General features: G+C 44.1%; 2 protein-coding genes across 2 annotated transcripts in view; both read right to left on the bottom strand.

Annotated features, from left to right (window-relative positions):
• Positions 1-5500, bottom strand: part of LOC106605060 (R-spondin-2) — an 88108-nt gene extending 82608 nt beyond the window's left edge. Inside the window, exons 1-2 of the mRNA XM_045718331.2 lie at positions 4921-5500; positions 4319-4622 (exon numbers count right to left, since the gene is read on the bottom strand). Coding sequence (XP_045574287.1) covers positions 4319-4418 — 100 coding nt within the window. The 5' untranslated portion in view covers positions 4419-4622; positions 4921-5500. The remainder of the gene's footprint in view (positions 1-4318; positions 4623-4920) is intronic.
• Positions 5501-8025: 2525 nt separating this feature from the next.
• LOC106605059 (eukaryotic translation initiation factor 3 subunit E-like) overlaps positions 8026-13502 on the bottom strand; it is a 44199-nt gene continuing 38722 nt past the window's right edge. The window contains exons 11-13 of the mRNA XM_014200316.3: positions 10080-10182; positions 9406-9540; positions 8026-8239 (exon numbers count right to left, since the gene is read on the bottom strand). Of these exons, the coding sequence (XP_014055791.1) occupies positions 8204-8239; positions 9406-9540; positions 10080-10182 (274 nt within the window). The 3' untranslated portion in view covers positions 8026-8203. The remainder of the gene's footprint in view (positions 8240-9405; positions 9541-10079; positions 10183-13502) is intronic.

The raw sequence follows: 13502 nt of genomic DNA, 5'->3' as shown, positions 1-13502 counted from the left end.
CCAGCAACACCCGTTGGGGTGGTGTTGTCATCATGTTTGACAGTCTCCTGGAAATGGCCATATCACAGTCTGCTGATATGAACAGCCCCATCAAGAGGATCCTACTGGATTATGTATTTTGGGAGAGAGTGCTAAGCAGCCTGAAACTCCTGAAATCTATAACAGTAGCCATTGCATGGATTGAGGGAGACAATGCCATCCTGTCTGATGTTCAGACTCTGCTTGCAGATGTAAGAGAAGAAATCTGTACTGCCCTGCCCACGTCACTGTTGCTCCAAGCAGAGGAAACTGCAGTTCTGAAATACATCAAAAAGCGTGAAGACTTCTGACTGAAGCCCATACACGCCGCAGCGTACATGTTGGACCCCAGGTATGCTGGCAAGAGCATCCTGTCTGGTGCAGAGATCAACATGGCCTATGGTGTCATCACTACCGTGTCTTGCCACCTTGCCCTGACAAGGGCAAGGTTCTTGGCAGTCTGGCGAAGTACACCTCTAAGCAAGGGCTTTGGGATGGAGATGCAATATGGCAGTCGTGCCAACATATCTCATCAGCCGCCTGGTGGAAGGGACTTTGTGGATCTGAGGCTCTTTCCCCTGTTACCTCCATCATCCTCCAAATCACCCCAACATCAGCCGCCTCAGAGTGCAACTGGTCCTTGTTTGGGAACACACACACCAAAGCACGCAACAGGCTGACCAATACAAGGGTTGACAAATTGGTGGCCATCCGGAAAAATGTTAGGCTTTTTGAGCCTGACAACGAGCCATCCTCAACAAGGTTGGAAAGTGACAGTGAAGATGAGGCCTCAGAGTCTGATGTTCAAGAGCTGGACATTGAGGAGGTCCAGGGAGAAGACATGGAAGCCTGAGAGGAAGACAACCAAAGCTTTAGTTTCTAGACTATAATTTTACAGATGTATGTTGAAAACATTTTTGGGAGATGCGATGGATCATTGGGGATCATTCAATATTCTTTCTTTTGTTGTTCAGTGAAATCATCCCATGTGAAGAGTCCACTCTTTTAATTAAAGTTCAATTCGTAACTAAATTGTTTTTTACATTTCTAATTTAATCATTTGCAATTATGTCTACTTATGATAAGGTAAAAGGTTAATGTTTCTGTCTCCATATGATATGGTAAATATCCAATGCAAAAAACATCTACATTTAAATGGTATTAATATTAATTTGCATATATTTCCGTTAATTCCCATATATTCCCGTTAATTCCCACGGAAAGTTTCCACCTCTGAATATTCCCCAAAATGTGCAACCCTAGTGCTGTACAGTCTTTCACTACTATAGCCATTTCCTAGTAGTGGATTTACAAACTCCCCTGACCCATGGTGCATCTCTTCCTCCAGGCAACATTGGTACTTGAGTCTGTTTTTATGTAGTCAGCAGGTGGCATCATTAGCCAGAGAATAAAAATGAAAACCAATATCCTTGAGTGTAGCAATGATATCATAGGAGGCTTCATTGGCATGAGTTCACCTTTTTTAGTGGGCGGGGTGGGGGAATAAGGAGGTGTAAATCATCGGTTTTATATGAAGAGAAAAAAAAACAATAACTACAGTGGAACAGAGGATTGAGTCATGTAGTAGAGTATAGGAGCTGCTTGCAAGACATGATCAAACCATTTACACCACAGATTCCCTTCATTTAGCCTTAGCCTGACTCTCTTACAGTTTGCCTTTGAACACAGACTGTTGCCGACTAGAACAGCCCTGCTTTTCACTCTTGCATCCTCTTATTATACACCCGTCTCCTTCCCATACACTTCCCTAGCTAATCCAATCATATACTGTATGTCAACGGCAAAGGCTCTACTACTTACTTCAGCCAACTTATTTGAATTTATTTCAGCCTGAAAGGTAAAGACATTTGTTCCTCTACACACAGGATATTTTTCTTTACCCATAAAATATATATGCCTGGGGAGCTTAACGTGACCAATTCCATATTCCGTTTTTAAAATGTGCCTGGGACTGGACACTCCAGACTGATTTGGAAACCTCACTATGTTACTGCTGCTTGCCAGACATACTGTATGTAGAGCTGTCATAGTGAACCTTGAGGGCAAGGCACAAATATTCAGCCCTCTCAGAGCATATTGAACAGTGATCTCTCTCTCACATGCTTCTCTCAATAGCCATAATAAATAAAGGAAGGAAGTGAAAACCTAAAGCTTGGCTGCCTGCCAATGTGTGCTAAATGTTGCTTTTGGCCTCAGTTGGACCATTCCATTCCAAAACAACAGGAACCAATCCTCCACCTCCCCCCAAAAAACAATCTGTACAAAACCCATACATTGCTGAGGGCTGGAGCATCCAGTTTGAGATGTTCAGAGAGTTTACAGTAAAGTGGGTACAGCTCAGCCAAATCCCATCCTCAGGGTCAAATGTATGAGTTAACCTTTTGCTCTCACCTCCACCTCAAACCACCACCCCCTCCCTCCGTCTCTCACACACACACACACACACACACACACACACACACACACACACACACACACACACACACACACACACACGTAAGGGTTATACCTCTCTAGCCTGCTAGCCAAAAGCATTTCAACCACTTCTATCAACAACAAACACAGAAACACAAACAAACACACACACCTATAACATTATCAATTTGCCTCTCTCCCTATAACATCCCAAACTTAACCAGTTCCACTACGTGCCAAAAGGTTTGATCCCATTAAGAACATTATATTATGGAGCATCTGAGATCACCAATCCTGAGAGAAAAATAGAGGAGCAGAGAAAAGTGGGTGTGTGCCAGTACCCCACAGTGATTGCTTGATTATTTGCAGATGGGCAGTGGAAGGATTGCAGCCAGGAGTGGAGGTTCCCCCTGGCATGCCTTGCATATGATTAAATCTGTGATTGCCTTACAATTTACAACCCCCCCCCCCAAAAAAAAACTTGCATTGAGAAGAGGATCATCCTACTGTACTCCACACCACACTGTAACATGTTCTGTTTAGGGTATTTGTGCTGTAACCAGGGGTCAGTCAGGAATAGCACACACACTTCAGATTAAGCAGTGTTCCCTCTCTCCCTTGCCACCACCGGAGTAAGGACCTTGTTTATGTCACAGATGGGGGGGGGGGGGGGGTGCCGCTAACAGCAGGCACACTGATGTCACAGTCTGCTCATTCATTCCGCCTTGCTGTTTTTACCAATGGGCTAATTCCCCAGGGGCGATTGTTATGCGTGTACCAACTGTTCAAAGATAACTGCGGTTATGAGATCAATTAAAAGCAGCTTAGGAGGTTGGAGAGGTCGAATTCATGACAGGGGAAGGGGGTTCCGCATCTATTCATTAAAACTCCCACAATACGCCCCCATAAGCCGCTGCGCCCGACAATAGATAGACAGAGCCGCACTACCAGCTTTTTACCGTCTAGTCGCTACAGATCTCTCTTTGTTGGCACAGGACAGCCGGACAGGTAAAAGCACAGAGAGCCCGAAGCAATGTGGGGTAGCCTAGGCTATTTGACCAAACGACTCACCAACAGCAACTATGTAAAAAACACGAAGCAGATAACAACATCACAAATCTGATCAGGCATACTTGGCTTGGCAGCAAACAATGACCGTTATGTGTCCAAAACGCACATACACGAATTTGCCAAAATGTCCCCAAAACAGAACTTCAAGAATGACCTGTAATCCAGTAATACAACTAACTATGTCTTTGAGTGGTGAAGTCTAGCCAATTTGTTACAATTCAGAAAAATATTTTCCACGTTGAACTCATGAAGTCCCGAACAGTTGCCTTGTAAAATATACCCACAGTCTGGGCAGACTCGGCTACTGCTTTACACCGCTGTGGCACTTTTCGTTTTGGCGGGATGGATATATTAGGTGGCTCGAATCAATTTTTTTCATTGCGGTATTAATCTTATATTGGCAGTTGGTTGATAATATCAGAGTGCATAAAACTCATCCAGGAACTCACGAGCGCACTTACCAGAAATGCATCACCTCAAATACCCTAGCCTTACTCTACAGGATGCTGGACGGTCACTGTATCCTGATCAATACACTGTGCTCAGGGCAATGATAGTGTTATGTTTGAATAAATTGGCAAGGTAATTATCTAATCAATAAGCAGAACCGGATATACAATGGCAACAAATGTTGATTAAACTCTTGGTCTCAAAATGTTTAATATTAGCTGTTCGACCATGTCAATTTTTCTGTTTCTAATGTTGCTGGCTCAGAAACTATCCAAAACTTCTCGCTCTCAACTGTCACATTGGCAAGGGTGATGTATGCATATATAGACGATTTTTCACTTACCTCTTTTGTTCCTCCTCCAGCGATTTGACTGCGTTTGACAGTTGCTGTACTCCATACAGTTCAACACGATTAAAGCCAATGAGAAAAGTCGAAACTGCATCTGGACGGCTGGTGTTCCGACTCGAATAAGAAGTGCCAATGGTGTTTGGGATGAATTATCTGGTTCGTGTCCTCCAGTTTCTTGAATGATTCCAATTTGTCACACATTAAACGAGCAGCGACAACATAGTATCTCACCACTGAATAATATCATTTTATGAAGTTTATGAAGTTCACCCTTCATTCACAAGTGTCCCTTTGAGTGCTGTAAAAATAAAGATATGGGTTATTGCGATAACAAATGTGACGATATCAACATCTATCCAAACATGGGAAGAATACTTGCTCTAAGGAATTTAGGAGGCTAAGCCTATTGTATTTAAATACACTGCAATAATGAAACATTTTTCTGCCCCATGTGTTAATTTACTCTCCATTCTCGACAAAAGAGCTTGGCATGAAATGAATGCATAACATTCTAACGCTTCTCAAACAAGCAATAACCTTCCAATATAATGAGCGCAAGAAGCTGCGTTTAACAATGAACACAATATGAAACATACCTGCATATGTGACAGTCTAAATCCACTTCAGAAAGCCACAGTGGATTTGGAGCATACAGCATCCCTCTTGTATGAAAAGTTATTCTGAAGAGAACAGAGGTCCGAGTGATCTCCTTCTCCTTGAGATGCACGCGACTTTTATTCCGATAATACCTGTTTCCCCGGTGAAAGCGTGTCCTTCTTCACTTCCAACAAACTTGTCTACACCATTCAGACGTCCCGTTTTACCTTGTGGTTAAAAGCAAAGGATATAAAGCCAGTAGATTCTCCTCTAGATTGGCTGCATCTGCGCTTCGAGCGGAGGTGAAGTGGTAGGCTACTACTGGTCCTGATGCTTGGGTTGCTTTCTCATATAGCTGCTCCTGTCACGTGGAGATCTCTAGATATGTGGGGCTGCTCAGAATTAGAAGCCCCTTGACCAGAGTGAAGTATTTTTTCTTATTATTTTAGATAATGAAGATGACACATGCTATTTAGCTGCCTAGGTCCTCACACTACACCGAGGCTCCCCCAGGGTCCTAGTGCTGGAAAGAAATACATCGCAGCCGTTTTGATTCTAGTGTGAAATGAGGCACAACACGTGACGTTTGAGTGGGGGTATTGTTGTAGGCTATCACCCCTAGTTTGGAAGTTGAATGACCTATAGGCACTCGCTCTCAAATTCCAAATTCAATTTACACGTTTTTTTAAAGTATTTTTTTCTATGTGGTTTGGAAACGGAGTTTGTTTGGTCGTTCAATTATGAACAATTGACCAATGAGAAGTGGTCTTGCTCAAAATGGGCCTATCACCGACAAGCGGGCACCTTCTCTATCACATTTAACACCAACAGGAAACTTATTCTCAACGATAAATCTTGTCGGTAGTACCTGCATGGTTAAACTGTTATTTCCACTATATGACAAATGTCTATTCATGTCTCAAAAAGCTAGTGAATTGCAGTGCAAGTCATGCTCATTTTAGGATTTCGAAGAAAACATAGTTGTATGGCGTTGATTCTAATGTATTTAATGGTCTAATTTGAATGGATAAATTGGGAAGACTATGATCATAACCATCATCAATGTTTTACCTTCATCGTTGCCGTCATTGTCATTTGCTTCCAAGAAACAAGAATGCATGCAACTTCAAAAGATGCAAAGGCCTTACTCTGGGAGAATATCATGTGATTGGACAACTATTTGCTCCACTAATGAATGCGATATAAAGTTGGTGACTTTAACGGTTAAACAATCTACCTAATCAATTGACACAAAACTAAAAACTATTTAGAAACCATTAGCAACTTGCATTACCTCAAAACTAACTGAAAGGTAAATCAAAAGCGATACCTGAGGATAGGCCTACTACCGGTCCTGAAAAAAAAAGACTCGAAAAATCCCAGGTTAGGCCTTAGTTGAGATTTCCCGATAACTGGACCTATGTGGGTTTCTCCTCCTGTTCTGGTAGAAATAGGCTGCAAATGCTGTACCCCATTTGACCACTAGGTGTGGCACTTAATCTTTTGTTTATTCTAGGAAATTAGTTTGTCGGGCGCTTATCAGGACACGATTGTCTGCCACCAGATGGGAAGCAATATTCTACTCAAAATAAACAGACATGAGGTAGTGTTTTAGGAAATGACTGAGGCACAGGGGTTACAGATTGGTGTAACGCATGTGCTACGCTCCATACGTAGTCCTTGTATATGAAGCACACGTCTAAACCTTGGATGTTTTCTTCTGAAAAGCCAGAGGTCAATTCAGTTTGACCAGTCAACAAGAAAATGAAGGACAGTAAGGATCGTAAATAAAAAATATTTTTGCAAGGAATGTTTGTCACTACCAAAGGCTTTGTAGTGAAAACCATGAAATGATTTGTATTTACCAATATCATGCTTGCGTTATAACATTTAGCCATGGAACAGAGCACGGTTAAAAATGATTTCTTGTAGACAATGGAGGGAGAAGCTGTGTCATAGGAATACCACCCCACAGAGAAAACCAGAGACCTTCCATGACATTTACCATCTTTACACATTTTGTCACACTGGTTTTATAGAAGACACAGGAGAAAAGGGGAGAGAGTGTTCTTGCCTGAGGCTAGAACACAATGCACGTTTTCCATTTCATCACAGGATCCGCTTGCAAACCTTTTGTGGGAGGAAAACCTCAGACAATATGTAAAAACAAAAATCATGGAAGTTTCCCAGCCAAAACCAATAGTGAACTTCTGCCTGTTTATTACTTTATTCTAGTGCAGTGACAGACATTGTGGTCAAAGGGCTGTTTGCGGCAAGTCTGGTATTGGTCTGGACATCCTACTAAAACAACACAGGAGAGTGCACTGGTAAGGTGAATGATAATTAAGGGCTAGGCTAACTTATTTTCATGATGCGTCATGGCGAAGGACCGGTAAACCAATCACTTTATCCTCCCCGCTGGCCTGGTCCAAGGTGACGTCAGTGTTTGAATCGTCTGGCTCCGAGCCCTGAGTGCCATGAAAGCTGGAAGCACCTCTTGCTTTCTCTCCAGAGATGCAGCAGTCTAGAACTTTCAGTCTACCGAAAGGACCACCAGTCACAACACAAGAGTAGTCACCTACCTGAAACCATCTCCCCTTCAAGAACAAGGTAAAGTTGAGGTAAAGGGAAAGAAAAAAAGTTACATGAGAACACAGAAGCTGAAGGAAGAGTTGGTGAGAGAAGGGGGGGGGGGGGGGGGGGGGGGGGAGCAAGAGGTATAGAGAGCTAGAGGCACATTTAAACTGATTAGTCTGGCTAATGGAGGTTTACGAGTTCCTCATGTCCTCGGAGGGAAAGATGACTGGCAAAGAATGTGACCACTATTAACTGTACATCACCTCTGTCTGCCCCCTCCTCCCACTTCCCCTCCTATGTGACTGCCATGGTGAACTGGGCCACTAAAACACCATAAAACCCAATAGACTAAACAGTCATTCATCATTACAGGGTATACATGAGCCGTATCACCCAAAACAGTTAACCGTCCCACTCAGTGACTTAATGCGCACATTAAAACTTCCAAGAATTACCAATGCAGTCAGACCACTTAGGCCTCAACCGCCATCTGTAATGTCCAGAAATAAAGCAATCATTGGTGAAAATGGTTTTTGCACGTCTGTTTTATTGAATCACTGATGACTTGAACCAAGAACAAAAAAAAAAAAAGAATAAAAAGAATCCTCTGCTCCTTGAGGGACAAGCAGAAAAAAAACAGGATGTTGTTGCTGGATGGGAATGCTGTGTAGAAACAGGAATAAAAACATTCTCGGTTGTGTCTTGCTAAAAGCCAGTCTCTTGACCTGCCCAGTTGGGTGTCTAGGGAAAAAGAAGTTAGAGAAAAGGGAGGAGAGGTTAGACTACCAGTTGACAGACATACAGTATTTTGTTTGAGCTTTAATGAATTCTGTGTCCACATTACAAATAAATTCTGTGACGAATTAGAAACATAGAAATCCATGAGTCTATGTAGTTGTACACTTGAAGTGGACTTAAAATTGCATGCATGCCGAACCCCCAACAGCCCATCCAGATGGCAGGCAGTAAATGTATTAGAAGTGATTTGTAGCCCTGAGGATGTAATGACACTGTTGTTTGCGGTCTCTTGTCTAATTACAGAAATCACTTAATGAGGGCCTCTGCTTTCACTGAACAGAGTTATAGCAGCTCTCTTACTGCAGATATCCAAACAATAGGGAGGTGGTAACTGAACAAGTCAAAAGATACCTACCCAGAACTGGACAGTTAAAAGGGGGGGGGGGGGGAATTTAAAGCACACTAGTTGGCCCCGTCGTGATTAGATAGTTATTATAAATATAATCTGAGAGGGTCGGGGAGGCGGTGGACTGACTCAAGGCGGTGGACTGACTCAAGGTTAAGAATGTGTTTAACTTTGGTTTTACAGACATGTCCTCTCCCCAACTTCAAGGAGCACTGCTGGCGAGGGGAGAGGGTTGGGCTCAGGCATGTGCGCGATCATTGAGGATTGCCTTCGTGGAATAGTCTTACAGACCACTCATACAGAGTCAAGATCAAAACAGACCGAAATTTGGACCCCAAGCCAAACATCTGTGGGGACCTGTACTAAGTGGAGGGAACTGCATTGTTTGAGTGATGTTCAGTGAGGCTAGGGTGAGAATCAACCTTATTTGCACAGAGGTCGCTGAGTCACAGGGCACAGGCCCTGTTTTACAGCAGAGTTGACATCTACCTTGTCATTAGGCCTATGAAGATCAAAGGGATGATGAAAGTGCCCGCTAGCTCCGTTAAAAAACTGCTCTTACTGGCTGATTCAGTGTCAAGTGGAGTGTTTTGTTGAAGCTGGTTCGTTCACATTCTTCTAGCCCTGTTCTCTGAGCTGATCATTTCGAGAGGGCTTTGAACTCTGTCACCCACGTAAGAGACACAGTCAGCTGGAAAAGGGAATAGGTAGTCTAGTCTTTGACAAGGGATTGGAGGGTGGGTAGTGGTGACAACTCGCTTACCTCGTTCCTGCTGGCATGGGCCATCTTCTTCTCGATGTTCATGGCCAGCATTTGGCTCCTGAAGGACAGGCTCTTTGTCTTCTCAATCACCTGCTGGTACGGCGACACAGCGTTGTTCCCCATCACCACGTGACCCTGGATAAAAACAGGACAGGGCGAGGGGCGCGCAGTTAGGCCTAAACACACAGTGGGGAGAGCCAATCACATCTGGTCTCATAGACACCACCGTTTCACCAACCGCCAGCCTCTCGGGACACATTATGTAAATCTCAGTGCACATCAAGGTAATTCTATGTCATTCCAGACTGAGTGGCTAGGGTATGATTTGCTGATTACAGAGAACTCTGCGCCGTGACGGGTATGCCAAAACATGCAAATACCCAATGTGGAGCTGAACAGAGGAGAACAAGGAAATAAAAGGTATTGTGGTTGCTTACTTCATACTGTGTTGTATACCCTCCTACTATGATAATGGCAGACAAATCCCATGCCTTGGTATTCTCATCCAAATCATTCTACAGTTATGCACTTATACGGCATCTTGAGGTACACCGCAGAATAAGCTCCCCGATTAGGAAGGAGTTTCTAAAAAATAATTTTAAAAAATGGACTAATCAATTGCGTGGGAGCAGAGGTCATTGATTGACGAAGAAGACACAGGGCGTCAGTCTTACCAGTTTGGAGTCTATCTTGGCATCCAGCCTGGCGTTGCGGATAAGGTTGACAATCCATCTCTCCGCCTCCTCGGGGGTCATGTTCAGCTTGTCTGCCAGCATGCTAAGGAGGAGCAGAGGAGAAACAGGGTTTTTAGAAGGTGAGTGGAACAATACGCGTGTTCGCCGATTAAATAGGTGGTACAGAAGTTTAGTTACTAATTGTTTAAAGGAAAGTTCATATACACACATACGACATCACATTAATCAATTGGGGTGTGGAAAGGTGTACCCCTCTGTCCAATGAGTTCATTTCTGGGCAATATTTGTCCCTTCAGGGGACCCTTTTTGCCCAGGGGCAAAAGTTCAGTACAGCCTCTAATGTACTGAAGCAGACAGTAGAAAAGACCACTCATCCACTCAAGGAAAAAAGCCAAGATTAACAGTGTACAAAACATGCTCTTTCCATGACAGACTGACCAGGTAAATCCAGGTGAAAGCTATGATCTATAATTGAAGTCACTTGTTAAATCCACTTCAAATCAGTGTAGATTAAGGGGAGGAGGAATGTTTTAGAACTATTTTTAGAATGGTAGCAGGTGCCTAGGCACACCGGTTTGAGTATGTCAAGTACTGCAACGCTGCAGGGTTTTTCACGCACAACAGTTTCCTGTGTGCATCAAGAATGTTCCGCCATCCAGACAACTTGACAACTGCGGGAAGCTTTGGAGTCAACATGGGCCAGCATCCATGTGGAACACTTGACACCTTGTAGAGTCCATGCCCCAATGAATTGAGGCTGTTCTGAGGGCAAAAGGGGGTGCAACTGTATATTAGGAAGGTGTTCCTAATGTTTTGTACACTTGGTGTATATGACAATCCTTTTCAGTGGAGGTCTGATGCCATACCTCTACATTTGCTACACTACTCAATATGATGAATGGGCTGCATTAGGACCGTAACAAAGCTAACAGGACAATGCTAATACATTACTAAGTCATACACATTCTTAGGCTAAAAGGCATATAAATAAAATACAATGACATGTCAAAGCAACGCGATCAGGGGAACATAGCAAATGGTCTTACGTGAACTAGAACAGAAGATTTAATGACTCCCCAGGCTAACTCAATTAGGAGTCAGTGGGAATCCCGGTTTCTCTCCCCCAGCCAGTCACTTTACTCTTTGATGTCCTCTCCTGGACACACACACTTACATTCTCCCCACCTGGCCCAGAGCCTGCCGTGACAGAGCGGGACCTGCTACTGTCCCCCAAATGAAAGCCAGGTTTCTGCCGGGGTGCTCTTTGATAGAGCGGTGGGACATGGATGTGTCACCGAGGGAGAGAGGGAGGTGGGAGGCGCCTGGCGCGCTTTGAACCAAAGCCTTTTCTAGTGCAGCTGGCCTCCCTTGCGGCTTTGAAAATAACTAAACCCCCTTGATACTGCTACCACCACCATCATCATCTAGACCCACTCTGTACCGCCCCCCACGTTTCCTGCTGGTCCCCCATTTCATATTAGAGGCCTATAAATATACCCATTTCTTCCACCACAAGTACTACAGCTAGTTCATTCTCATCCCACAGCCCAGTCACCTAACACACACCTGGAACACACTCCGCTTTGAATGAACCTCATTAATACGCTCGTTCAACAACAGATACTAGTGTGTGTGTGTGTGTGTGTGGTTATGAGGACTGTATGAAAAGTGCACCCCACTAATTACAGTTTCCTGCTCCATTAATCAAGTTCCTTCTCCCCCACGGAGGAGTTCGGAGAGAGAGACCTGTGAGTAAGCCAGATCCTCGCCACCCCAAACCACCTCTCACGGTATGGGATTAGACCCAGTCCACAATAGTCGCCAATACCAGCAGGCCCGTTTCAAATGTCACTTCCCAAACGCTGACTTCTTTAAGACTTTCTCCCTCGTAAATTCCCATTTGGAAATAACCTCATTTGGGATAATGTTTGCCTTACCTCAAGGCCCGACAGCAAAAACACATTCTCGCCGCTCTCTGACCCAGCTTGGCATCTTTTTTGAAAAACGTAGCAAAACCACGTACAGAGGGGGTTGAAATTACATCAGTGTCTGGAAGGGGTATATATTAAAAAAAATAAAAAAAATAAACACCAACAAATAATAAACAACATTACCTCAGCATAAAGAGGCACTGCCTCAGGGGCATTCCAAGTAACAAGAGCGTGATGATCCATCACCACTTTCACCACAGCAGTGGTGAAGGAGGTGGATACCAGAAGAGAAAAACACCAGTTAAGAATTGATTAACGTTGAATCCCCACGGGCTGGAGGGGCACGATCAACCTGTCACTCACACCCAAATAACTAAATGTGCCCCCATGCCTCGGCCGGACAGCCGATTACGGCAAAATGCTGTGGAAAACGAAATTGCACTTACGGCTCATTATGTAGGATCTAACAAGCAGGAAAACGGTCAGTTGTCCACTCACGTGAGTTTAGGTTGTGATGGCTGACATGTGTCTGCCATTCAGGTGTGACACAATCAACACTAAGGAGACAGAGGCTGCGCCAGTGGGGGCAAAAAGACTCTGGTGTAGGTCTATAACAAATGTTCATGAAGTGTAAATTCGGCATTGATTGATAATTACAGCAATTTTCACAGCAAAAGCCAATTCATTTAACAGATAATCTGTTTAAGGAAGTCTAACGGTAGTAGGCGTTATCCAACTTTTAATTCCCTTGTTGAAGACTGTACAAAACAGTCAGTCAAGAAACAGTGTAGGTGGACAAACTCACAGTTAGTGTCTGAACACCCTAGTCCTGACACTCACTACAATTTCTTTAAATTATCCGTTTCAAAATGTAACCCCAGAGATTTGTGATTGCCGCAGAGGGGTACGGATAGTGTTTGTTTGGCAATTCCATCAAGTGGAGGGCACACGTCAGTCAAACCAGACTCAGATCCGAGACAAAGACGAACATGATCCCGTTTCCTCACGGGGAGTTCACCTCGGCCTTAACTCCCTGCAGAATGTGATCTCCCCAGCATACCACAGTAACACGCAGTACCCCAAAAGGCCCAGGGCAGCCCTTGCCTGCACCCAGGACGACTTCAGTGGTAACAACCTATGTAATTCATAAAGGGAAATCTGGCAATGCTTTCCTGGGGAAGAGCATTCATGGATCATGTCTTAACTTTTATCTTAACCTGGAACTTCAGAAGATGGGGAAGGGGATATGAATGGAAGGGGAGGTCAGACCTACAAACTATAGACATATCCCTTGGCCCTTAAGCCAACTAGACAGCCTTCTTGACTGGTTTTGTTTTACACAGCCATAGCCCTGTTCCTTGGGGGGGGGGGGGGGGGGCTCGCTTTCATTTCAACCTCTTATTCACTCTGGCTTCTCAGCGTTCAATTTCAGGCTGGGGCTGGGGAGACGGACAGACTCCCGTGAGTCTCT

Source organism: Salmo salar, chromosome 05 (assembly GCF_965601325.2).
Source record: "Salmo salar chromosome 05, fSalSal1, whole genome shotgun sequence".
Taxonomy (NCBI): Eukaryota; Metazoa; Chordata; class Actinopteri; order Salmoniformes; family Salmonidae; genus Salmo; species Salmo salar.
This window is presented reverse-complemented; position numbering and strand designations above follow the sequence as displayed.